This window comes from Rhineura floridana, chromosome 6, assembly GCF_030035675.1.
Source record: "Rhineura floridana isolate rRhiFlo1 chromosome 6, rRhiFlo1.hap2, whole genome shotgun sequence".
NCBI classification, from domain to species: domain Eukaryota; kingdom Metazoa; phylum Chordata; class Lepidosauria; order Squamata; family Rhineuridae; genus Rhineura; species Rhineura floridana.
Window position 1 is genome coordinate 4,954,088 of NC_084485.1, and position 26,084 is coordinate 4,980,171.

Here is a 26,084-nt window from a genome sequence, read left to right on the forward strand (position 1 = left end):
CTGTTCTATGATTCTGTGATTCATTGCATTTTAGTGACTCTTGTAAGCCATTTAAGCTGATTTGGCTTCATACCTGAGGCTGCTTTATCCTCAGCCTGCAATGTCTAATCTATTAATCAGTTAGATTGATCAATTGATTGATCGATTGATTGATTAATCAGGCAGCATGTTAAAAAAACATTTTCCCTTTTCTCTCACACAGAATGAAATGCCTCTTCTTAAGATGATTCCTGCTATGACAAATCTGCGCATTGCTTAAAAACACAAAAAATACGCTTTTTGCTTCAGAAATGCTGCTTTTACCCCTATGCAGATTATATAAATGTATAGTGCCTTGCAAAAGTAATCAGAGCCCTGACCAATGCTCCCATATTACTGAATTAGAAATGGTACATTGTAATTTCATTCTGTATGATATTTTATTTTGAAACGCTGAAACTCAAAATTGTTGGCTGTGTGTTTTGTGTTGCTAAATTTAGTTTAAAGCAACACCACAGCAGCAGAGTAACAGCAGATGTTGAAATGCGAGTGTGCCAGCGTGTGCGTGCGTTTGCCTAAGAAAGCAGGCTTTTACCCTGCACCAGCATCACTCAGACTTGAGACTTAGTAAAATAAGAAAAGCTACTTTGTTTATAGAAATACATAAGTAGATAGAAAAGCAAACCAAGTTCTAACTAACCAACTAAGTTGGAGGCATAAGGCCCAGGTGCAGGAGTTAGCTTCATGGCTTGGAGAGAGAGCAGAGACAAAGGAATGTCTCCTCTCTCCTGGGAGAAGAGATGAAAGGGCGGAATTTGCTCCCACAAGATGCAGTAATGGCCACCAGCTTGGATGGCTTTAAAAGAAGATTAGACAAATTCATGGAGGACAGGGCTATCAATGGCTACTAGCCATGATGGCTGTGCTCTGCCACCCTAGTCAGAGGCAGCATGCTTCTGAAAACCAGTTGCCGGAAGCCTCAGGAGGGGAGAGTGTTCTTGCACTCGGGTCCTGCTTGCGGGCTTCCCCCAGGCACCTGGTTGGCCACTGTGAGAACAGGATGCTGGACTAGATGGGCCACTGGCCTGATCCAGCAGGCTCTTCTTATGTTCTTAAGGAGGAGGGGCAGGTAAGCTTCCCTAAAGACTTATCAGTCTAGTGACAGAAGGAAGTCAGTCAGAGCATCACATGTAAAAGGTAAACAAGCCTGTCCATCTGGAGGACCCTAGCTCTATCTCCCTTCTGGAGCACGAACAAAAGAACAAAACAGGAGTTTCTCTTGCCCCACTTCCAACTAAAATCAATTATTGTGACATTGGTTTTATTGGTTTTAACACACGAAGGTCACTCAGATGCTCAAGTGCCTAATTTCGCTACTCTGCAACACTGGCTGGGGCTGATGGGAGCAGTAGTCCAAAACATCTGGAGGACACTAGGTTGGCGAAGGCTGCTTTAGATCTGTCCCAGGACCTTAGCCGCCACCTCCCTGGTGGATGGATGAAAATGATAAGAGCTGGGAGCTTGGGCATTTAAAGGGCATGCGCTACAACTCTGAGCTATGGTGCTTCCTACTCAATACATCAGAACGTAGAAAGTCCCAGTGCAACTCTACCCCGCAGCCCATTTACAGTCCCAAGCCCTGGACGGTTGTGCCTTGATTATTCCTTCTGAGTTTCACGTGCTGTATTTCCTTTCTCCCTAGGCCAGGGCACCTTCAGATTCAGGGCTGGCCTGCAAGGATGAGCCAGGGGAGACCCTTCAGACCTCTCCGGTGCCATCCCAGGCCCCCCAGAAGCCAAACCATGGAGAGCACCAAGGTAAGGGGGAAGGGCTTCTTTGCATGCCCATCTGCAAAGGTGGGTGCTATTTTGAGCAGGCCTTGCTAGTCCTGGGGACTGTTTCGTCCTGACACTGGATCGATGGCCCTGTTCTTCCTGCGCTGTTGGGGGCAGTATGTCCCTGAATACCAGTTGCTGGGAATCACAAGAGGAGGAGGAGGCTTGTGGGGTTTCCATTGGGCCATCTGGTTGGCCACTGTGAGAACAGGGTGCTAGCCTATATGGGCTTTTTGGGCTGATCCAGCAGCCAAGACTTTCTGATGTTCTTATGTATTTCCATCTCTGTTATCTTTTTGGCACCTATTGAAGACCTTCCTCTTTCAACAAGCTTTTTAGGTAGAGACCTATCCCAGTTTGCATCTGTTTTGAAATTGCTTTTTAGTATGTTCTTAAACCTTCTTTTTAAAAATGTTTTTAGTCTTAGGAGATGTTTTGATGGTTTTTTTAAGTAACAGTTTTGAATATGTTTTGTTTTAATGTGTTTTAAAGTTTGTTTTTATGATGTTTTAATGTTTTTAGTGCTTTTGTTTGCTGCCCTGGGCTCCTGCCGAGAGGAAGGGTGCGATATGAATCAAATAATAATAATAATAATAATAATAATAATAATAATAATAATAATAATAATAATAATAATAATAATAATAACAACAACAACTTCATCTGCTACCTTAGGAGAAGTCACTAGGGTAGCCTTTCCCAACCTTTGGGTCCCCCAGATGTTGCTGGACTACAACTCCCATCATTCCCACCATTGGCCATGCTGGTTGCAGGGGCTGATGGGAATTGCAGTCCAACAATATTTGGGGACTCAGAGGTCAGGAAAGGCTGCCCTAGGGACTAGTCTTGACGTCGAAGCCTGCTTCTCAAACGGAGCCATTTTGCAGTTGCTCTAAAAGGCTGTTCACATGGAAACTCTCAAAAGTCCACCCCCCACACCTTGCTGGCCAGGCCCCTGCAGCGGTGTGCAAGTACATAGGAATCTGCCTTAATTCTGAGTCAGACCATTGGTCCATCTAACTCAGCGTTGTCCACACTGACTGGCAGTGGCTCTCCAGGGTTTCAGGCCAGAGTCTCTCCCAGCCCTACCTGGAGATACCATTGGGGATTGGACCTGGGATTGAGCCCACAACAGAGATGACTGACCTTTCGTACATGAAAGTACATGAAAGGTCATCACACAGAGGAGGGCCGGGATCTCTTTTCGATCGTTCCAGAGTGCAGGACACGGAATAATGGGCTCAAGTGGCAGGAAGCCAGATTTCGACTGGACATCAGGAACAAATTCCTAACTGTTAGAGCCATACAACAATGGAACCAATTACCTAGAGAGGTGGTGGGCTCTCCGACACTGGAGGCATTCCTGACGAAGCTGGACAGCCATCTGTTTGGAATGCTTTGATTTGGATTCCTGCATTGAGCAGGGGGTTGGACTTGATGACCTTATAGACCCCTTGAAACAGCCTTGGTGGATGATATGAGGAGAGTGTTGGATAGGGGTGAATGCACCTTCCTCGTCCTCCTGGATCTCTCAGCAGCCTTTGATACCGTTGACCACGGTATCCTTTTGGACCGATTAGAGGGGTTAGGCATAGGGGGCACTGTTTTGCAGTGGTTCCGTTCCTTCCTTTCTGATAGGTACCAGTGAATAGCACTGGGGGATGAGTTTTCGGACCCTTGGCCTCTCACCTGTGGGGTGCCGCAGGGCTCCATCCTCTCCCCGATGCTATTTAACATCTATATAAAGCCGCTGGGGGCTATCATCAGGAGATTGGGGCTGCAGTGTCACCAATATGCAGATGACACGCAGCTCTATCTCTCATTTAAATCTTCACCGAGGTTGGCTGTAGAAACCCTGTTCAAGTGTCTGGAGTCGTTGAGTGGCTGGATGGGAAGGAATAAGCTGAAGCTGAACCCTGACAAAACTGAGGTACTGTTCGTGGGAGACAAGGGAAGGCTAGGGGATTTGGACCTGGTGCTCAGTGGGGTACAACTGCCCCAAAAGACCAGGTCCGCAGCCTCTGGGTCATTCTTGACTCCCAACTATCCATGGAAGCTCAGGTTTCGGCTGTAAGCCAGGCAGCACTGTATCAACTCCATCTGATACAAAGGCTGCGCTCCTACCTTCCCAATCATCTGCTCCCATCAGTGGTACATGCCCTGGCCTCCTCTTGCCTTGACTACTGTAATGGACTCTGAGTAGGGCTACCCTTGAAAACGGTCCGGAAGCTGCAACTGGTACAGAATGCAGCTGCGCGCCTGATTAAAGGCAGCCGCCAGTGAGATCACATAACTCCAGTGCTAAAAGAGTTGCACTGGTTACCAGTTGCTTGCTGGGCCCAATTCAAGGTGTTGGTTTTGACCTTTAAATCCCTACACAGTTTCGGCCCAGCCTATCTGAAGGAGCGCCTCCAGCATCATCAGCTATGCCGCCTAACAAGATCAGCCTCAAAAGACCTTCTCTCTATACCACCAGTCACAACAGCTAGACTGGTGAGGACTAGAGAAAGGGCTTTTTCAATTGTGGCCCCCACCCTATGGAACTCCCTTCCAAATGATCTCCGCCAGTCCCCCTCTACAATGAGTTTCTGCTGAGCCGTGAAGACCTTGAGGCGGGCCTTTGGGGTGGGCTAGATTTTAACATCATTGCTTTTAGATTTTAATGTTATTGTACTGATGTGTCATTTTATGTAATTTTGTTTATTTTGTACGTCGCCCAGAGTGACTGGTTAGCCAGCCAGATGGGTGACTAAGAAATCCAATAAATTTAATTTAATTTAATTTTCCAACTCTACTATTCCATTTATTCTATGACCGCTGACCTACAGGCTCTTCCTTCAGGAGGAAATCCAACCGCATGTGTGCTAGCTGGGGCTGATGAGAGTTGTTGTCTAAAACATGGAGAGCAACATGTTGGGGAAGGCTGGTGTTGATGTTCAGAAGCATGGGGGACAAAAGGGAACACTGGGGCCCCTTCCCATACGTATGTGACGCCAGATCCCTCCTCAGACCTCATCTTTGGCTAAACCCCTTCAACCTCATCCTCAACTATAACCAAGTTTAAATATACACGACTGCAACTGTTCTAATTCATTCGTGGCAACTCCTGTCTGTTTTCCTCCGGCCACATCTTCTCCTGTTGGTTTTTGATGACAAAACGGCTGTCAGCCACTCAGAGCCTGTTATGGAAATTTGTAGATGCAGAGATCGTCAGCGGTCTGAGCTGTGTGTGTGCCCGTGTGTGTATTTACCTAAGAAAGCAGGCTTTTACCCTGCATTTAGATCACTGAGACTTAAGAGTTAGTAAAATAAGAAAAGCTACTCGATTTATAGAAATACATAGTAGATAGGAACGGCATACCTAGTTCTAACTAACTAGTTGGAGGGTTTGGGAGTTGTCCTCATGGCTCAGGAGAGAGAGCAAAGACAAAGATGTCTCCTCTCTCCTCGGACAGTTGAAGAAAAAGACAAAGAAAGGAGGGGTAGATAAGCTTCCCTGAGCATATCAGTTTACAAGGGAAGGAAGTTAGGTAGAGAAGAGCACAGGTAAAGGTAGGCAAGCGTAGCCAGCTGGAGGACCCTAACTCTTCCTTCTGGAATACAAAAAGAGAACCCAGGCAGGAGTTGCTCTTGCCCCACTTCCAACAGAGCCCACGAGATAACGCAGGATATCAAAACTGCACGCTTCTTGGGGCAGGCACCTGCCTTCATTTTATTTTATTTTTTCTGGGCGAAACTCTGCCAAGGGCAGCGTACACCATCGGTGCTGACATACTTTGAGGAACTGTGCAGGTGGGATAAAAATGCAAACGCAAGGAAAGAAACCGTTGTGATGCAGCCATGTGTTTCACATCTCGTAGCAGCAGTGAGTGAATGTAAAAGCTCTGCTTTGTTCGGCTTCCTTTGCCAGGTTACCAGGTGAAAGGGTATTTCTGTGGCTGGAGCCCAGCCCAGTTTCTCTGCCGTCCGAGTCCTTGCTTCATCAGTCCAGACCCACAGTACACTGAGAATCAAAACATCAACTCAGGTAGGAAAGGAAGAAGGAGCGTTCCCAACAGGAGGACGCTAGCCACCTTCTCCATCGCACAGGGGTCTGGCTGTCGAGCCAACTGCTTCCCTTCTAACTGAACCCCCTTTCTCACCCCACCCCGCAAGAATTCTTCCCGTCCCCCCTCCAGAGTGCTCAGTACCGGAGAGGGAGAACCCCAGCAACTTCAGTCTGCCATCAGCCAGCCCCCACATGCCTGCCTCCTTACAACCAATCAGAGCATGGCTCTGCTTGTCATTGGTCATGGCTGCACCTCCTGTTAGGCCACATCCACACTATGCATTTATTCCACTGTTATTCCACTTTAAACAGTCATGGCCTCCCCCACAGAATCCTGGGAAGTGTAATTTGTGAAGGGTGCTGCGAGTTGTTAGGAGACCCCCCCCCCATTCCCTCACAGAGCTACAATTCCCAGAGGTCTCCGGAACGAGGGACTGACTGTTAACCCTGTAATGGAAATTTGTATATGCAGAGATTCTCAGTGGTCTGAGCTGCATGTGTGTTTACCTAAGAAAGCAGGCTTTTACCCTGCAGTGAGATCACTGAGACTTAAGACTTAGCAAAATAAGAAAAGCTACTCTATGTATAGAAATACCTAGTAGATAGGAATGGCATGCCTAGTTCTAACTAACTAACTAAATTGGAGGCACAATGCCCAGACTTGTGTGTTGCCCTCCTGGCTCAGGAGAGAGAAGCAAAGACAAAAGTGTCTCCTCTCTGTCGGACAGTGGAAGAAGAAGACAAAGGAAGGAGGGGCAGGTCAGCTTCCCTGAGCGTATCAGTTGACAAGGGAAGGAAGTTAGGTAGAGAACAGCACAGGTAAAGGTGGGCAAGCCTACCCAGCTGGAGGACCCGAACTCTGTCTTCCTTCTGGAATACAAGTAAAAGAACCCAAACAGGAGTTGCTCTTGCCCCACTTCCAACAAACCCACTCTGGGAGTCATAGCTCTGTGAAAGGGTCTCATAACTTCTCTCAGCAAGCATAACAAGCTACATCTCCCAGGATTCTCTGGGGAGGGGTGAGCCATGACTGTTTAAAGGAGAATAATTATGGAATAAAAGTATGGTGTGAATGTGTCACTAGTCTCCTTGCCTTCCACCCTACCTGTCACAGTGGGCACCAGCCACCATTGGAAGAACCATTTATCAAATGTTTCCAGGATGCATCCCATGGAACCCTCTGGCCCCTGTATGTCCTGTAGGGGAAGGGCCGCAGCTCAGTGGTGGAACATCTGCTTTGCATGCAGAAGGTCCCGGGTCCAATCCCCAATGGCGTCTCCCGGTAGTGCGGGGAAAGTCTCCTCTCTGAAACCCACTGCCGGTCAATGTAGATAGTGCTGTATTGTATCTTTAAGGCAACTTCCTGTACTCCCTTTTCTTGCCACATGTGCAGCACTGGTAGGATGAAGGGAGAGTGGCTCTCAAACCAAGGTTATTTGGCCTCGACCCCAATACATTTCCTGCCGAGCTCATAGGCAGGTGAAATGAAAAGCAGCTCTTTGAACTGAAACTAGGTTTAGCTGCTGCTCCTCTTCCCCCACCCAGAACTCTGGAAGTTGTGGTTCACTGTCATGCCTCTCCCTTTCCCTTCTTCCCTTCCCCTTTCCTCCTGTCTCATGCCTTTTTTGGGGGGTGACAAATGCAAAACGTTTCCATTGGCCACACCTGGAGGGGGAACGGGCTGATCCGCCAATCAGCTGCAAAATCTGTTTGAAGCAGGATTAAATAAAAAACACACTCCAAGCGGCTCCCACCAGGTTTTACAGGGGAAAGGGGTGGGGCTTGGCTAGCGTTGTGTGCCCCCGTTGTCAGAAAACAGGGATAGAGATGCATTGGAACTGGCAGAACAGTAAGCATGTCTCTCTACCCTATGTCTGGTCTTTATTGAGCATTCAACCCGAGTTGCTGGCAGGGTGTTCACTCCCCTTCCTGTTAATCTTTCAATCATTCCCTGCCTTCCCGACTGCCAAAAGTTTGGGGTTTTTTTTTTAAGTGAATTTGTTGCACTAGGATGACAGATGCACGTGAATCCCTCCTGCAAAATAGTGACGGTCTAGAGGCCCTTTCTGAGAACCAAGTCGCAGCTCTTTCTCTGACCTTCCCCCAAACCCTGATAGGTGTCATATTCCAAAGGCTAGAACCAAACAGGAACACCCAAGCCCTTTTGTTGTGTCTCTGATTGCTATCAAATTTGCCAGATAAGAACTTAGCAAGGGGTCCATTCATTGCTAATCAGGACAGCCAAGCTCATTTTTCACTCTTTCCGTATTGATAAATCTTTTTTATTAAAGAGTGTTACAAATCAGTGTACAGGCAGTGAAGCAGTTCACACATATTATTTATTTATTTATTATTTGATTTGTATCCCGCCCTTTCTCCCAGCAGGAGCCCAGGGCGGCAAACTAAAGCACTAAAAACACTTTAAAACTTCATAAAAACAGACCTTAAAATACATTAAAACAAAACAACTTTAAAAACATACACATACATACCACCTTCACCATTTTTGTGCTCTTCAACACTTTTATTAATGGATGAGGAGGTGCATGGAATGCTTATCAGATCTGCAGATGATACAAAACTGGGAGGGATAGCTAATACCTTGGAAGACAGAAACAAATTCAAAGGGATCTTGATAGGCTGGAGCTGTGGGCTGAAAACAACACAATTTAACAGGGATAAGTGCAAAGTTCTAAACCTAGGAAAAAGAAACCTAATGCATAGTCATAAGATAGGGGATACTTGGCTCAGCAGTATTGCATGCGAGAAGGATCTTGGGATTGTTGTTGATCACAAGCTGAATATCAGCCAACATTGTGATGTGGCTGCAAAAAAGGCAAATACTAATTTAGGCTGCATTAACAGAAGTATAGTTTCCAAATCGTGTGAAGTATTGGTTCCCCTCTATTTGGCACTGGTTAGGCACTTTGAGTACTGCATCCAGTTCTGGACATCGCACTTTAAGAAGAGTGCAGGCAAATTGGACCAAGTTCAGAAAAGGGCGAGGATGATCAGGGGACTGGAAACAAAGCTCTATGTAGAGCAACTGAAAGAACTGGGCATGTTTAGCCTTGAGAAGACTGAGGGAAGATACGATAGCACTCTTCAAATACTTGAAAGGTTGCCACATAGAGGAGAGCCAGGATCTCTTCAGAGTGCAGGACACAGAATAGTGGGCTCAAGTTGCAGGAAGCCAGATTTCAGCTGAACATCAGGAAAAACGTCCTAACTGTTAGAATGGTACAACAATGGAGCCAATGACCTAGGGATGTGGTGGGCTCTCCGACACTGGAGGCCTTCAAGAGGCAGCTGGACTGCCACCCATCGGGTATGCTCTAATTTGGATTCCTGCATTGAGCAGGGGGCTGGACTCGATGGCCTTATGGGCCCCTTCCAACTCTATGATTCTATGATTTTATTCAGTGATTCACTATCCACACTCATGGAGCATACTTTGTTTATCATTTTTCCCTGTCACTGAATGGTCTGAGGGCAGTTTACAAAAATACCACAATTAAAACCAATTATAATGAAATCATTAAAAACTGCGCAGCTGTGCAGGCGGAGTGAGGACAGCCCCTCAACCAAAGGCCAGGCTAAAGAGATGTGTCTTGGCCAGTCTTCCAAAAGCATACACTGATGGCACAAGAGGCGCATCGGACAGGAGGCCATTCCACAGCCTAGAGCCCACCACAGAAAAGGCCCTCTCATGCCCCACCCAGACCACAGAGGATGGCTGCATGGCCAGTAGGCAGACATGTTCCTCTGTAAGACTCTCTTATTTTTGCTGCAACAGACTCTACAGGCGTAACGTCTGGCTGGGAGGATGGTTGTGTGTGGATACTCACGTCCCCTTTTGCTCTCTAGACTGCTGGCTGCACGTCCGCCTCTACTATTGCGATGTGCTGGTGAAGGAGGCCACCACAAAGACGGCGGAGGGCTGCCGGATCACCTACTGCCCAGTGCCAGCCGACAACGAGCGCCTTTATGGTCCAAACAGCATGGAGCAGATCCAGTTTCCCTCCACGGACGTCTTGGCTGGGAGCAGCCAGGGAGCCAGAGCGGTGGGCATCTTGCAACGGCTCCTGCCTCACCTGCACCGTGGCGTCCTGCTCTGGGTGGCCCCTGAAGGGGTCTTCATGAAACGCCAGTGCCAAGGCCGGGTGTATTGGAAGGGGCCGCTGGCACCTAACGACAACCAGCCCAACAAACTGGAGAGGGAGAAAACCTACAAGCTGTTGGACATGCAGGAATTCCTCCACCGTGAGTACATGCTTCTGCCCCCCCCCCGGCTTATTTGGAGGGTGACTACGCAGTTCTACCCTAGCCAGCTAAGAACATAGGTGGCAGCCTGAAATGAGCCAGACCATTGGTCTTTCCCACTCTGTACAGCAACCAGCAGCGGCTCTCTTGGGTTTCAGGCAGGGGTCTCTCTGAGCCCTCCCTGGAGATGCCATCAGGATTTATTTATTTATTTTATTTATTATTTCATTTCTATCCTGCCCTTCCTCCCAGCAGGAGCCCTGGGCAGCAAACAAAAGCACAAAAAACTTTAAAACATCATAAAAACAAACTTTAAAACAAAACATCTTTAAAAACGTTTCTTTTAAAAAAGCTTTCCAAACATCTTCTAAGATTAAAAACATTTTTAAAAGAAAGTTTAAGAACATCTGAAAAAGCAATTCCAACACAGACGCAGACTGGGATGAGGTCTCTACTTAAAAGGCTTGTTGAAAGAGGAAGGTCTTCATTAGGCACTGAAAAGATAACAGAGATGGTGCCTGTCTAATATTTAAGAGGAGGGGATTCCACAGATTTGAACCTGGGACCTTCTGCATGCGAAGCAGGTGCTGTGCCGCTGAGTGACGGCCCTTCCCCAGACATTGGACCCTTATCCTGAGTCAAACTGTTGGTCCTTCGAGCTCATTATTGTCCACACTGACCGGCAGTGGCTCTCCGGGGTTTCATGCAGGGGACATTCCCAGCTGTTCTTGGCGATGCCAGGGACTGAGCCATGAACCTTTTGCGTGCCAGGCAGAGGCTCTACCGCTGAGTACGGCCCTTCTCCAGCTGAGGTTGGAGCTCCGGGAGTTGACTTGGGCAGAAATATTTCTGGAATGGAGCTATGTGGCTCAGCTTTTTCAACAGCCTTCCTTGCTCCAGTGTGGTGTAGTGGTTAAGGTGTTGGACTGTGACCCGGAAGTCCAGGGTTCAAATCCCCACATAGCCATGAAGCTTGCTGGGTGACCTTGGGCCAGTCACTGCCTCTCAGCCTCAGAACGGCAATGGGAAACCACCTCTGAATACCGCTTGCCGTGAAATCCCTATTCGTAGGGTCGCCATAAGTCGGGATCGACTTGAAGGCAGTTCATTTTCAATGCTATAGAAGAGCCAGCGTGGCGTAGTGGTTAGAGTGTTGGACTACGACCTGGGAGGCCAGGGTTCGAATCCTCACACAGCCATGAAGCTGACTGGGTGACCTTGGGCCAGTCACTGCCTCTCAGAGGAAGGCAATGGTAAACCCCCTCTGAATACCTCTTACCATGAAAACCCTATTCATAGGGTCGCCACAAGTCAGAATTGACTCAAAGGCAGTATATTTACATTTCCTTGCTCCATCAGTGGCCTGTTCATCCCTTCTTTTGTTTATGCCTGTACACAAACAGCCTTGGAGCTTTTCCGTCCCCAGTGTCTAACCTTAGCCTCAGTGTCTCTGAGAATGTGCAGTCTTATTCCTTCAGGTTAAGGACGGAACTACATATTTATTTCAGCAAATGCATGTTCCCAGCCCCATATTTGCTAAGATGTGAAGGGGCTGTGGCTCAGTGGCGGAGCTTCTGCTTGGCATCCAGGAGGTCCCAACTTCAATCACCAGCTTCTTCAAGTGGAGCGGGAAATGTCCCCTGTCTGAAACTGTGGGGATCCGCTGCCAATCCGTGTAGATGATGCAGAACTAGATGGACCAGTGGTTTGGTATGAAAAACAGAAATGGACTGCCTTCAAGTCGATTCCGACTTACGGCAACCCTATGAATAGGGTTTTCATGGTAAGTGGTATTCAGAGGGAGTTCACCATTGCCTTCCTCTGAGGCGGAGAGGCAGTGACTGGCCCAAGGTCACCCAGTCAGCTTCACGGCTGTGTGGGGATTCAAACCCTGGTCTCCCAGGTCGTAGTCCAACACTCTAACCACTAGGCCACACTGGCTCTCATGGTTTGGTTTAAGGCAGTATAAATACAGTAACTCCCGATGTTCCTGTGAAAGTGCACCTGCACGGAAGAATTGGCAGGAAGGTGGCGTTTTAACACACTCTGCACGCTCTCATTCGCTTGCTGATGCATGCTCCCTGCAAGTTTCCTCTAGCTAGGTTGTTTTTTTATTTCAGAACACACCTCTTATGCATTCCATGTCCCTTTCCCTCCCCGCCCCCCTCGCCCCCGTAATGTATAGTTCTGCCTTAAGTTGTCACAGTCTAATTCTATTTCTTGGCTTAGGCAGCAGGGAATGGGAGTCAGCCCTAGTACCTCTCCTAAAAATTCATCACTGCCTATAGACAGCAAGCTCATGACATATTCTGTGGTTCTGCACAAGTGCAGCACAGGCCCAGCTGTGGCTCCGAGCTTAGCATTCAGCATCTGGAATATGCCAGCATTTGCTGTTTTTGAAAAAAGTAGGCTTCTAGTCCTTAAGTCTTCAGATGAGCTTTGAAAGCATGGACAATGCTTGGCAGAAAGTGGGGGGCGGCGGCGAGGTGTTGGGTAGGATTTCCAGCGTTGAAGCTGGACCACAGTGCACAATTCTGGATGTCTGTCCAAGACTGGCTGAAGCAGTCAGTTATGCAAAATACACTGATAAGCGCTCAGTTTGCAGGTTGCAGAATGCAGCTCTCCTCAGCTTTGCTGTGGTGCAGAAAATGGACTGCTTTTTTTTTTTTCTTTACAGAGATCATGCACCACCCCCTCTTATGCAGACAATATTGCTTTTCACTTTAAGAACTGGTGGGGAGTTCCAGGGGCAGCCTCTGGAGACTGAAGAGAGAGCTGTGTAAGGTTCATGTGGTCCTTGCAAATTACAAATGCAGACACAGCATGCAGGATGCGGCCCTCCTGGGCTAGTCTACATTCAAAAACGTCCTCTCTAGATCCTGCAGAGGTTCTTTGATACCACATTGGTATGAGCATACAGTGTCTCCCCCAGAAGGGTGTAGCTCACTCTCGGAGCTCCCAGCTCCCCTCCCTCTGTACCTCGGAGGGAAAGGGGTGGGGGGAAGCCGGCCTCCTTTGCTTTGTCCAATTACTAAACTGTTTCTTTCCACACCTACCAAGCAGCTGAGCGATGCCCGTAAGTGAACAGCCACCAGCCGTTAAGAAAAACAAATGCCCTTTACGAAGGCCTAGAGAGGGCTGTTATGTCACTTGGAATGCCATTTCTGCCACGATACCACTGCGAGGAGGCCAGGGCAAAAGGGCCTTCCTTGTGTAATTATAGCTGGTGGAGAGAGGAAGAAGCAAAGGCGTTTTGGGGAGGGTGGGTGTGTTTTTGCCTTGTCACTGTAATGTCTGTGTGGGAATTGCCTCATCAACTGAAGCGATAACCATCTCTGTGCCTCTGTTGAGCAAGGCAGTAGCAGCGGCCGCTTCTGAAGGCACTAACAGCGAAAGGCTTCTCTTTGAAGGTTTTTGTGTGCTTGTTCCACGTAATGCGGGCCACTGCTCCTCCCCATTCCACTACAGCCACCACCACTGGCATGTACAAACACACACACACCCCAAAAATGATTGCCTGTGAGCAGTGGCGGCTGGTGTTTTCATGTCAGTGGGGCAGTGGACTCTGCTCCGGGTCTTAGTCCAAACTGCCCAAGGTGCTTCCAGCTGGGAAAGGCTCCCCACCTCCGGTTCAGAGATCCTTAAGTCACAACTAGAATCTTTTGTGCCCTACGCAGAGTTAAAGGGTTACCTGATCCATGGAGGGCCGCTGCCTCAGTACCAGATCCACTTCTGCTTTGGAGAAGAGTACCCCGCTGCCCCCAACCAGAAGCTCCACAAGTTCATCATGGCCCGTGTATGTATTCTGGTAATCACAGAGGGTGATGCTCCTGATTTGGACCAGGGGATGCACAGAAGGGGGGTAAGGGGTGGGTGTAAAAAACATTGCCCTGGGGTTGTATCCAGTATAATCAGGGTCCTGTCAGCGCAAGGCTTGTTTTTTATGCAACAGGACTTATTTATTTATTTTTTACATTCATACCCCACCTTTCTTTTCATGAGAGATGCCCAAAGCGGCTTACATAAGGTTCCCAGGCGGTCTCCCATCCAGGCACTGACCTGACCTGATCCTGTTTGGCTTCAGCAGGGTGCTGGCCTCATGTGCCTTCAGACCATAGCCTGGGACCAGGACTTCCCCTGGGACTGAGGACTTCCCCCCTCGCACCCCCTAAGACTGTTCTGGGAGTTCCTCCAATCCTCCAGAGCAGATTTAGGGAGGGTACGGGGTGCTTATAGGGAGAGGAGGGGGGGGGACATTCCGTTGCACTAGTGGTCATCCTTGCACTGAAGGGATGCATTAATTAAATACTTTTTTTTTAAGAAAAAGCAGCATTTGTAGAACCTCAGATGCGAGGCAAAATGTACAGACACCATTCTTCCCAATTTTTATGAGAAATTGGGCCTGTTCCCCCCCCTTTCAGTGTTTTATGACCCTGCCATACGGGCTGTAGAAAAGAAAGGAGTTCCACTCTGCGGAAGTGTCAGAGGGTGTCGAGGCTCCTTTCCCCGCCCCCGCCCCACTTGAAGCCAAGCAACAAGAACGAACCTCTTCCTGCTTGTGACTCACCCATTCTTGGTCCCCAGGTGGAGCCGGCGTTTGCTCACCATCTCTGTCTCCACGCCCAGCAGCTGGGGCCACGCTCACTCCAGGACTCTCAGGTGTGCAATTTGGATGCCCCCAGGAATATCATCCAGATCCTGAAACAGCTGGGCCTGCCTTGATTCTGCCGGAAGGGAAGTGGTGTCCTTGCGTGGGAGGGCTGGCAAGTATTATCGTTCATCCAGCAGAGGTGGAGAAAGCTTAGCTTCCTTGGCACTGGACGTCTCCCGGGTGCCCCTACCCTGAGTGCTCGCTGTGCACCCATTGTGACTTGGGTGCTCTTGTGTGCTGACCCAAGAGTGCCTGACCAGCATGTGCTGAAAAACCTGTGGGAATAGAGGGTTCGTGTTAGGCCTCATTTTTACAAACGATAGGTGATGTTCCCTCACTGTAACATTTCAATGCAGAAGGAGGCTCACATTTGATATATATGATTACACAGAGGAGAGTTCTAGTCTAATTTTCTCTTTCCCACACTTCTTATTGGGATTCTTTTTGGGGGGATATTCCATCCTGCGAACCCTCAAGTGGTCCAGTTGAGACACAAACGGGCCCAGGTGACCGTGTGCCATGCGTTACAGAGGACACTCCTCTGTTTGAAGATGTTCTCTGTTTGAGGGCTGTCCAACCCCATTCTGGTTTAAGGAACCCTAAGAGGGGAGAGGAGGAGGAGTCGCACATCAACAACGGGTCAGCAGACTGAGCGGGCACACAAGTCACTTGGTGCCTCCTGCACGATAGGCGGCATTTCTGTTTAAATTATAGCCATTATTTCTAAACTTCCATCTATGCCCACAAATTATCATATGCAAGTTTCATGCAGATTGGTGCCCTGTTTTGGGGGGATGCAAATTCCCTGTTTTGGCATTGTATAACTGGCCCCCTTAAATGGCCCATCTCATCTCCTGATTGTGAGAACGAACCCTACGTTAGAACATGAGGCATTTAACAATCTGGGTTGACCCTACCCCTCTGTTTTACAACTGTGTCTTTGTTGTTGTTGTTGTTATGTGCCTTCAAGTCGACTACGACTTATGGCAACCCTATGAATCAGCGACCTCCAACAGCACCTGTCATGAACCACCCTGTGGTCTGAGGCTTCCTTTATGGAATCAATCCATCTCTTGTTTGGCCTTCCTCTTTTTCTACTCCCTGCTGTTTTTCCCAGCATTATTGTCTTTTCTAGTGAACTGTGTTTAGGAGTCACTCAAGTGAGCGTCATTCTTTGTTGCATTTATTTTTTTAAAAATGTTGTAAACCAACCTGAGTTCAAAGGAAAGGTCAGGATACAGTCTAATTGCCCAGTCTGCTGCACATTCCCTCAGCAGTGAATCCTACTGAATGCAGGGGGCCTTAATCCCTGGCACATTTGCACAGGATTGGAGCTGTCAATAAATCCACGCTTGCAATGACGCAACAGATTGGGAGGAGGGGAGTAAGCTTGATCTTGGAGTGAAGTGGCTCTCATGCATCCTAACTGAGGGATGCCGTCATTTCCCTGGCATAGTCTAATGCTTTTGGGCAATACATGAAACTCCTTCAACATTTCACGGATGACAGAAGCAGCTTGCCAGGTGGGGCGGAGCTGCTCTGCTACCTTCCTGGCAGGTGAGATGAAGAAGGGAAAGGGTGGGATGATGCAAGTGCACCAGTGGTGGAGCCAATCCAGTGCTTCTGCTGGTACGTTTACATTGCACGGACCTTAGAATCATAGAATAGTAGAGTTGGAAGGGGCCTCCAAGGCCATCAAGTCCAGCCCCCTGCGCAATGCAGCCTTTCCCCTTCCTCTCCATTCCGGTAAGCAACAGTGATCCACTTGCCAAAAAGCTAATGTCATGCCTGTGCCCCACCCAGTGAGCTGCTTCTGACAGGTGGAAGCCTGATTTTTTCCCCACCTTTACCACAGTGACTTCTGCAGCAGGTGTGCTAGGCAGCAGATCACACCAGATGCCTTTGTGTGTGTCTTTAAGAGCTCTTGCAGTGGCTTGGGTTGGACTTGCCCAATCAGAAAGGCAGCTGGCTTTTCTGCATTCTGCTATGGTATTGCTGGGCAGTCAAAAATCACTCAGCAGTATTTATTATCTGGATAGGTATAGCAGGCAATGGGGGTGAGAAAGAGGAATGGAATGGAAGCTGGAAAAAATGTTGTAAAGCTTTGGCTGTTGAATTCTGCCCGTCACATTGCTGTTAAAGATTGCTGACTGGGCTAGCCCAGTGACTAGATTTCTAACTGGAACAGGAAGGCATGAACATTTAACTCTGGGTCTGGCTACCATTTTGTTTCTAGGCCCAGTTCAAAGTGCTTGTTTTGACCTTTAAAGGTAGAGCATGGCAAGTCTCACTCACTGAAATCCTTCTCTCTTTCCCAGAACAATTAAAAGCCGAGGAGCTCTGTTCTTTTTTGCATTTTGCAACTTTTAAAGATACAGAAGACCTCTTGGTTGCCAGGCCTGGTCTCCAAGAGGTCTTCTGTATCTTTAAAAGTTGTGCAGGGGGAAGGGAGAATTCCACCTTGTGGTTTTTCCCATTACAATGTTGCAACAACACCTGCACTTGGCTGACTTTCTCTTCTCCTAAAGATACAGGATCAGTCTCAGGCCCTGAATCTGGCAACCCTAGATGGGATTCAATCACATAATGGCAAATTCAGATTGCAGAATTACCGTGGAGTGGGAGGCCTTTTACAACAAACCCACTTCCCCAAAATACTGGCCTTTTTTTGATATATGAGAGCGATGGGGAAATGCACTGGAAAGTGTGAGGTGCAACATCATCTAACCTCCCTGCAAATAAATTGGGATGGCCGCTCAATCAGCAAGTCATCTGGAAGCACCCTGGGTGAATCTCTGGACTGCAATCTGGCAAGCCCTCAGCTAACAGCCCTCACAGGGTTCCTGCGCATACCTGTTGCTGCCTTCCAGAATTGCAGGCCTAGGCAGGAGAGACGGCCAGACACAGGATTGTTGTAACACAGCTGAGTTTGGTGACTGAGTGGACAGAAATATGGCCTAGCCTGCTCTTGTGCCTTTAATAGCAGCTCTATATATGGCTGGGGTGGCTGGGGCTGATAGGAGTTGTAGTACAAAAAGTATGGAGAGCACCAGGTTGGTGAAGGCTGGCGTAAACAAATAGGCAGCTGACTTTGGGCTAAAGTTCATTTCTTGCATTTGCCACTAGAGGGAGCCAGGATCCCATTTAACAAAGACAGTATCATCTTTGGTCCTCGTGGTTACCTTGATTTCTCAACTTTCAGATTGAATTTAAAAAAAACCACTGAAACCTCCCAGTGGGTTGAGCCCCACTTCAGAATCAACATCCAGACTTCCCATCCCCAAATTGTTGTTGTTATGTGCCTTCAAGTCGATTTCGACTTATGGAGACCCTTTGAATCAGCGACCTCTAATAGCATCTGTCATGAACCACCCTGTTCAGACCTTGTAAGTTCAGGTCTGAGGCTTCCTTTATGGAATCAATCCATCTCTTGTTTGGCCTTCCTCTTTTTCTACTCCCTTCTGTTTTTCCCAGCATTATTGTCTTTTTTAGTGAATCCTGCCTTCTCATTATGTGTCCAAAGCAGCCTTTCCCAACCAGTGTGCCTCCAGATGTTGTTGGACCACAACTCCCATCAGCCTCAGCCAGCATTGCCAATGGTCAGGAAAGATGGGAATTGCGGTCCAACAACATCTGGAGGCACACTGGTTGGGAAAGGCTGGTCCAAAGAATGATAACCTGAGTTTCATCATTTTAGCTTCTAGTGATAGTTCTGGTTGAATTTGTTCTAACACCCAATTATCTGTTGTTGTTTTCGTGGTCCATGGTATGCACAAAGCTCTCCTCCAACTGAGTTGATTTTTCTCTTAGCCGCTTTTTTCACTGTCCAACTTTCACATCCCCAAATAGCACATAGTATATAGGAATAGGGCCTGAGGCTTAAATCACCTTGTGTCTTCCTCCCAGTGGTTGTTCCTGTAGGGAAGCATTTGTAATGCAAATGAACAGTCTGGACAAGGCCTATTTACATTTGCATTGCAAACCTGATTGAAGGAATGGTGGCTTAAAGCCAGCTGGGCTGTGTGGCAGAGCCTCCATTCTGTTTTGTGCGTTTGGGTTCTGTTTCTCCTGGAAGGTGTTTGATGTGCATTGTGGCACCGGACTGGGTGAGTGCATGACATGAAAAGAGATTATTATTTAGTAGATTTATACAGATTTACCCAGCTATGGTAGATCTCTGGGGATGAAGGGCATATTGCCTTAGAGGCATCTGCCACCTCGAGGTGGGAGTGTGCGAGATGAATACTTCTGTGATGCCAGGAGCAATTAGCCTTTCAAGGTTTTTTAAACCCAAACATTAAGTCTTAAAGTACCCAAGTTTAAATTTCTTTCACTTGTTTGCAGCGATGGCACACACTAGATAATCAGGCGAAGCTGAAGATTTGGGTCTTTGCAGGAAGACACTCAGGGCTGTGACTCTCCAGGCCAGCTGACAGGAGTTGTAATCCAAACCTATTGGAGGGCGCCAGTCAGCTCCAGACTCTTTAGGAATTATCAGTCACTGAAACTTGCACATGTGAATCTGTGGAGGAATTCTTTGAGGACGCTTTCCATTGTGACTCTCAGGATTTAATAAAAGGGTTTAATCCCAGAAAGTGTCTTGTGAAGCTCTGAGAAAGAGCTCAACCAGAACTGTGACGCTGCAGGACTTTGAGTGCTCTTCTGTGTTGTGTGGATTTCCAAAATTTTGTGTCCAAATGGGATCCCGCATAAGAACTCCTGAAACAGGCTAGGTGACTGGCAGCTACCCGATGAGCCTCTGGAATTCTTTTTTGGGGAAGGGACGTACCTCAGTCTGCTTTGCATGCAAAAGGTCCTGGGTTCAATCCCCGATATCTCCAGTTAGGGCTGGGCAACCCTGGAGAGCTGCTGCCAGTCAGTGCAGACAATACTGAGCTTGATGGTTTTCGTTCAGCCGCCTGTACATACAGAGCCTTCTCTGATATAGTTTTGATTGTATTTTACCTGTTATCTTCTTGAAGTTATTTGAATTTTGTACACTGTGTGTTTGCATTATTTGTACTTGGCACATATCTGAGTGGTTCATGGTTGTCTCGGAGGGAATCCTTCTTAAAGCCACAAAAAGCTATCAAAAGATGAGGACGCAGAAAATGAGAAGCCGGCTGTTTGTGTGCAGAGGGGGGCAGGTTTGGTCTCTCAGGGTTCACCCTTTTAAAATGATAATTTTCAGCGACTGCATCTCCATTTCAAGAGGCTTGAAGTTAATGACAATAATGATGAAGTATTTTAAATGACTTTTTTATATATAAAATAAAATACAGCCGTTTAAATGTTCATTAAACAGTGTTGGTACAATTATTGCTGCTTAGTTATCAAGCGCCATCAATGCAGATAATGCTTTGTAAAAATATGTACTGCCTTCAAGTCGATTCCGACTTACGGCAACCCTATGAATAGGGTTTTCATGAGGCTGAGAGGCAGTGACTGCCCCAAGGTCACCCAGTGAGCTTCATGGCTGTGTGGGGATTCGAACCCTGGTTTCCTAGGTCGTAGTCCAACACTCTAACCACTATGCCACGCTGGCTCTTAATGCTTTGTAGAGTAACGTTAACACTGGAAACAATAACGCTCCAAAACACCCTCCATGAAGGGACTGTTGTCATCTGGCCCTGACATCAGGCATGGTGAGGTGTAGGCTTTCCATGGCTTTTCACTGAGCAGTGGGTTGGACTTGATGGCCTTATAGGACCCTTCCAACTCTACTGTTCTATGATTCTATGCCTACTAGCCACAGTTGCGATGTTCTGCCTCCCCTACTAGAAGCAGTAAGCCTCTGAAAACCAGTTGCCGGAAACCAGAGGGGAGAGTGCTCTTGCACTAAGGTCCTGCTTGTGGGCTTTCCTTGGGGGCATCTGGTTGGGCACTGTGAGGAGAACAGGATGCTGGACTAGATGGGCCCCCTTTGGCCTGATCCAGCAGCCAGGCTCTTCTTTTCATAGAATCGTAGAGTTGGAAGGGGCCTACAAGGCCATCGAGTCCAACCCCCTGCTCAATGCAGGAATCCAAATCAAAGCATTCCTGACAGATGGCTGTCCAGCTGCCTCTTGAAGGCCTCCAGTGTCGGAGAGCCCACTACTTCTCTAGGTCATTGTTTCCATTGTCGTGTGGCTCTAATAGTTAGGAAGTTTTTCCTGATGTCCAGTCAAAATCTGGCTTCCTGCAACTTGAGCTCATTATTCTGTGTCCTGCACTCTGGGACGATCGAGAAGAGATCCCGGCCCTCTTATGAGGCAGCCCATTCTGGGGTACCATTTTAAAAGCGGCAAGTGGTCCATAATTATGGCTGCAGTCCTAGATACATCTGCTTGGGAGTAAACTCCACTGACCACAGAGGGACTTCTCAGGAAACATACCTTTAGTTTAATGTGGGTGGGAGTACGCATGTGCGCGCACACGTATACATACACATACTATTGGAGTGGTGTTATTTGGAAAGTTTATTTCAGGCAGCAAAATGTCTGCGTAGCAAAATGTCAAAAGAGTCTTAAGGCACCTTAAAAGACTAATGAATTTATCGTGGCATACATGAGTCGACTAGAACCCGCTTCATCACATGCACAAGCATAATCCTGAATGGGCAGACATTATACGAACAGGGTGAGAGGAATGCAGAAAAGTGAGGTCAGAAGGAAATGTGCCCCCTCCAGGCCTCCCCCCAGGCCACACCCCCTCCCATAGGACACACCCTCCTTGAGTGGTTTTGCGTGGCTGTGATGCACCCTTGACTTCTTGATCATGCCTCTTGGCTTGCCTTGATGGAGGGCAGAGAGGGGTGTGTGAGTCTGTAGCTAAAGGTAAAATTTACATTCATTGCTCCACCCACTTTTGCCTCTGGCCCCCAACTGCTGCTGGCCTGTGGCCCCTGGGAGGTTGCCTAGAAGGAGATGTGGGCCCTGAAAATGTTTCCCACCCCTGTTTCAGACTCTTGGTTGTTTTTTCTGCCACAAACTAACATGGCTATTCCTCAAGAAATTGATGAGAAAAATGAAATTCAAAAGAATCAAAGACAAAGTTCTGCCTTTGGGCAGTCATACAGGTATATGATGTGGCTTAGCAGTAGTACATATCTGGCTTAGCAGTTGTACATCTGAAAAGGATCTCAGGATTGTAGTCAATCACATACCAGGCATGAGCCAGCAGCGTGGTATAGCTGCAAAAAAGACTAACGTGCTTTTAGGGTGTGTTTAATACAAGCAGAGTTTCCAAGTCATAAGAAGCCCTTGTTCCACAGTAGTCAGAACCCGAGTGGAACCCTGTGTCCACTCCATCACTGGCCATTGCACTCCAACACACTGCTCAGGTCATAAGGAGGAGGACACTCCTTGCTTCAGCATAAGCCCTATGCGATTGAGTGAAGGGAAAGTGTGATTGTCCCACAACAGAGATGTCTGCACGGAATCCTGAGCAAAAATAGCAATTACTTGTCCGGCAAGCCCTCTGGCAGATCCAGCCGTGGTTGTTGACATCAAATGCCCTTTGGGTAGTAGCACTGATTGCAACCAGCCTAGTGTTCCTGGTTGTTGCTGTTTGAGGAAAAGGCTCCTTGGACTGAACTGCAGCTTCTGTGTCATCCTCACCTCTTCCGTCCTCAGCTGGCCCCCACCAGCTCTGTCTGGGAACGGCTCTGGGCTGCTGGCTGAGGTGGCGTTTCCTCCTGCGGCGACAATGCTGGGGGGGGGGGCCTGGCTGCCTGGCTGCCCGCTTGAGAAGGAGCAGGAGGTGCTGATGCTTGTCGCCCCTCCTCTGTGTCTCTGTGGGCAGAAGGTGGAGCTGCTCAGCCCTTGGCTTGGCCTTCTGCAGGCGAGAGAGGCTGGACCACGGCAGAGCTTTAAACCAAGCAGCGGGACAGAGTTTCCCGGGAACTCCACAGAGCCGGCAGCTTGCTGGAGGGAGGAGGGATGCAGCGCGAATATCCCCGGCCAGCTCCTCGCTCCACCCTGCCTCCCCTCTGCGAGCCTGAAGGAGGCAGCCGGTTGGCCATGGGGCTCTCCAGGTACACGGTACCGGCGCCTCTGCCGGGCCTTCGCACGCAGCCGGCCGTGGAAGGCACCAAGCCCCCCTACAGCTACATCGCCCTGATCACCATGGCCATCCAGAGCACCCCGGAGAAGAGGATCACCTTGAACGGCATCTACCGCTACATCATGGCCCGCTTTGCCTACTACCGGGACAACAAGCAGGGCTGGCAGAACAGCATCCGCCACAACCTGTCGCTCAACGAGTGCTTCGTCAAGGTGCCCCGCGACGACAAGAAGCCCGGCAAGGGGAACTATTGGACCCTGGACCCCGACTGCTACAACATGTTCGAGAACGGCAGCTTTCTGCGCCGGCGCCGGCGGTTCACCCGCAAGCGAGGCCCAGCGCGGGCCCCGGCGGGCATGGAGGGCCCCAGAAAACAGCCCAAAGGTCTGCCCAAGCTGGCTAGCCAGATTTTCTCAGGGAAGACAATCAAGACAGAAAGCGGTATGTCTTTGAGCCTGCTCCAGAGCTCCTGCCAAGTGACGTTGGGCACGGAGAAATCCTGGCCCTTGGAGGCCCCTGCCGTCGCTGGCCAAAGCAGCGGTGGCCCAGCCCTCCCTTGCCATGAACATCTGGACTCTGGAGGCCTGGCTTGTGCCAAGGTCTACACGCCGAGGCCTCGGCAGCTGTCCCTGCATCCGCCACAGGGCCTGTCTGGGTCCAAACCTGGACAGTACGACCAGGAGCCCTGCTACCCGGCCCTCCTGGATTGTGCCCAGGTGAAGGAGGCTGCTCTTGAGGACTTGGAAGCCACCCCTCTCGTGCAGGGCGCTCAGCTGGGCGGCCAGATAGCACAGCTGACCACCCAGCCAAGCACAGACGTCAAGGAGATTCGCCAGGGCGCCCCCAAGACACCGCAGGAGCCTTCCAAGAGCGGGCAAGAAGGGAAGGAAGTGGCCCCAGTATTCGGCCAGTTGACCCCGTCCTTCCCAAACTTCCTGGGGCCCAGCAAATCCTCCCGGCCCTGCAGCCGCCAGCCATCCCCAGGTTGCCTGCCCAGCCTTGAAGGCGAGGGCTACCCCAAGCCATCGGTGTTGCCCGTCTTTGGCTACTCTGGCCCCGATTCCCTGAGCGGGAACTACCAGTGCCGCCTGCAGGCTTTGAACTTCTGTGTCAACGAGCACGGGTGCAGCACAGCTTTGGAACACCTCTTGACGGCGTCCACGGCGTCCACCCCTTCGGCCCCCGTCCAGCCGCCCCCCTTCATGCAGCTTCAAGGGGATCAGGAAGCCTGGGCTGGGGGGCCCTTCTCCCTCCAAGGAGGGAGCGGCTACCAGCTGGGGCTCCCCCACTGTCTCTACCGGACACCTGGCATGTTCTTCTTTGAATGACGGGGCTGGATGGGGGTGTGCCTGGGGGAGCAGACTGAACCGTCCTCCATGCCCATCACTTAACCTGCTGGAGGGCAGGGGTTCAACACCCACATAAGTGACTGACTCCTGCCTGGCAGAGCCAAGAGGGATGGGAAATGGCAGGCGCCACCCGCAAAAACAAGCCCTCCCATCTGAAACCTTTTTTTAAAATTGGCTAGCGGAATAAACGCACATTCCACTCCTCAAAGCAGAGTCCATTTGTCGGTGGTCCTGGGTGGGAAGCGAGCAAAGGGTTGTCCAGGGGGGGGCAGGAGTCTGCCCTGATTTGGGCATGTGGTTTGTGGCAGGGCTGGGGCGTGTGAACTCAAAGCTTCCAGGGCATGAGCAACTCCTGCAAACCAGCCTCGGCTGATTCCATCTTTAAGCACCACGTTGCATCCTGGTCCGCAGCTAGCTTTGCTGGCTCACACTTTCAGCATGGAGTGGCCTCGGCACCCAGCTGGTCCTCCCTTCTGTGGATCCTTTTGATACAGACACAGTTGCCGGCTGGGAATTTGTCTCCAAGAAAGTAAAAACGGGGTGTTTTGTTCTTTCTTTTTGTAAGATTTTGTTTAAAATGGTGAAACAAAAGATGGGACCCTTGAGAAGGTAGTACTGTGCACATGCTTATTGGCACCCTTGCCACTTACTTAGCAAGAATGGACAGTATTCAACTAAGTAATTGGGCATAACTTCTGCTCGCACAATGATACTGTCCCCCCTTTTCCTCCCCCTGCATGCACCCCGCGCTATCCCCACATCTGCTCAGATTTAGGGGGCGCATGGGGGGAGGAGAGGGGAAGAACGTTCCATTGCACAAGGAGAAATCTATGTGCTGACGGACCATTTGCCTTAGCGCTACTGTGAATGTGACCCCCTGTCAGTGCAGAAAGGCTATTCTGGATGGTAGGCAGAGCTACTCCTACTCAGAATAAACCCAGTGAAGTTAATGGACATGACAGATGTAGATTCATTCATTTCAATGGGTCTTTTCTGAGTAGGACCTAGTTGAATACAACCCTCTGGTTATTTTCATGTTGTTTTATTTTGCATTTATACCCTTGCTAATTGCCCCCTTTCCTCCAGGGAGCTCAAGGTGACAGATGTATTTTCCCCACCCTTTTTTTCCCCTCACAACAACCTTGTGAGGTAGGTTAGGGTTAAAAAGATTGACTGGCCTGAGGTCACCCCATGAGGTTCATGGCTGAGCGAGGATTAAACCTGCGTGTCCCCAGCCCCATTCTGACATTCTGACCCTTACGCAACCACCCTAGAGGGTCCGTCTCTTTTAACTTCATTTTAAAAATAGTAGTATTTCCTTGCAATACATCTTTGCCCTTATGTTGTGCTATTTTTAAGCGCTTTCCTTGAGGAAAAGGCAGCCTGTATATCTTTCAAATCAGACGCATGGCCCAAGAGGGTCCAGGATGTTGGCAAGCAGAAGTTAGCAGCAATATCTGTAGCCTTTGTTCACTCTTGAGCCGGCATTCTTTTGGGTTGGCAACTGTGTGTACTGTAGCTGGGGGGGAGGGGAGCAGAGCAACCCCTTGGGACTAGCTGGTATTTGGTCCAAAAGCCACTACTACTGGCCCCACATAAAACAGGCTCCCCAGAGAGATCTGCCAACTCGCTTTTTAATTTTTAGAGCTGTATCCTGTGCTTGCATTTTTAAGCAGTGAGGGAGGATGCCTCTGCAAATCTCGTACCTAAGGGCGTGCAGTACCTCCCCAACAGAAACAAAAATTACCCTGGACTTCTTAGCATTACAGTAAGTCTAGTTCTGATCCAGTGCAAATACCTAGGGCGCTTAAAGGGCACCTGTTTACTGAGCATTCATTGTGATGTGTTCACAGGGAGATTAGACAGCGCTGGCTATTTAAGGAGCATTCGTTCTGATGTGTTTGCGGGGAGATTAG

At 49.0% G+C, this 26,084-nt stretch overlaps 2 protein-coding genes across 4 annotated transcripts in view; both read left to right on the forward strand.

Annotated features, from left to right (window-relative positions):
• Window positions 1-20,055, forward strand: part of LOC133386977 (interferon regulatory factor 4-like) — a 30,029-nt gene extending 9,974 nt beyond the window's left edge. Inside the window, exons 4-9 of one of the 3 annotated variants that reach the window (XM_061630824.1) lie at window positions 1,682-1,796; window positions 5,725-5,841; window positions 9,730-10,125; window positions 13,803-13,921; window positions 14,710-14,888; window positions 19,121-20,055. In XM_061630824.1, coding sequence (XP_061486808.1) covers window positions 1,682-1,796; window positions 5,725-5,841; window positions 9,730-10,125; window positions 13,803-13,921; window positions 14,710-14,847 — 885 coding nt within the window. In that variant the 3' untranslated portion in view covers window positions 14,848-14,888; window positions 19,121-20,055. Of the gene's footprint in view, window positions 1-1,681; window positions 1,797-5,724; window positions 5,842-9,729; window positions 10,126-13,802; window positions 13,922-14,709 lie in introns of all 3 variants that reach the window. The other 2 variants (XM_061630823.1, XM_061630825.1) reach the window with 2 other exon arrangements.
• Window positions 20,056-22,355: 2,300 nt separating this feature from the next.
• Window positions 22,356-24,356, forward strand: FOXS1 (forkhead box S1). The gene has a single exon (XM_061630192.1). The coding sequence runs from the start codon at window positions 22,696-22,698 to the stop codon at window positions 24,145-24,147; it is 1,452 nt and encodes a 483-aa protein (XP_061486176.1). The 5' UTR covers window positions 22,356-22,695; the 3' UTR covers window positions 24,148-24,356.
• Window positions 24,357-26,084: the final 1,728 nt, after the last annotated feature.

Excerpts from the sequence above, each read along its gene's own strand:
- FOXS1 (XM_061630192.1), top strand. The coding sequence starts at position 22,696 with ATGCAGCGCGAATATCCCCGGCCAGCTCCTCGCTCCACCCTGCCTCCC.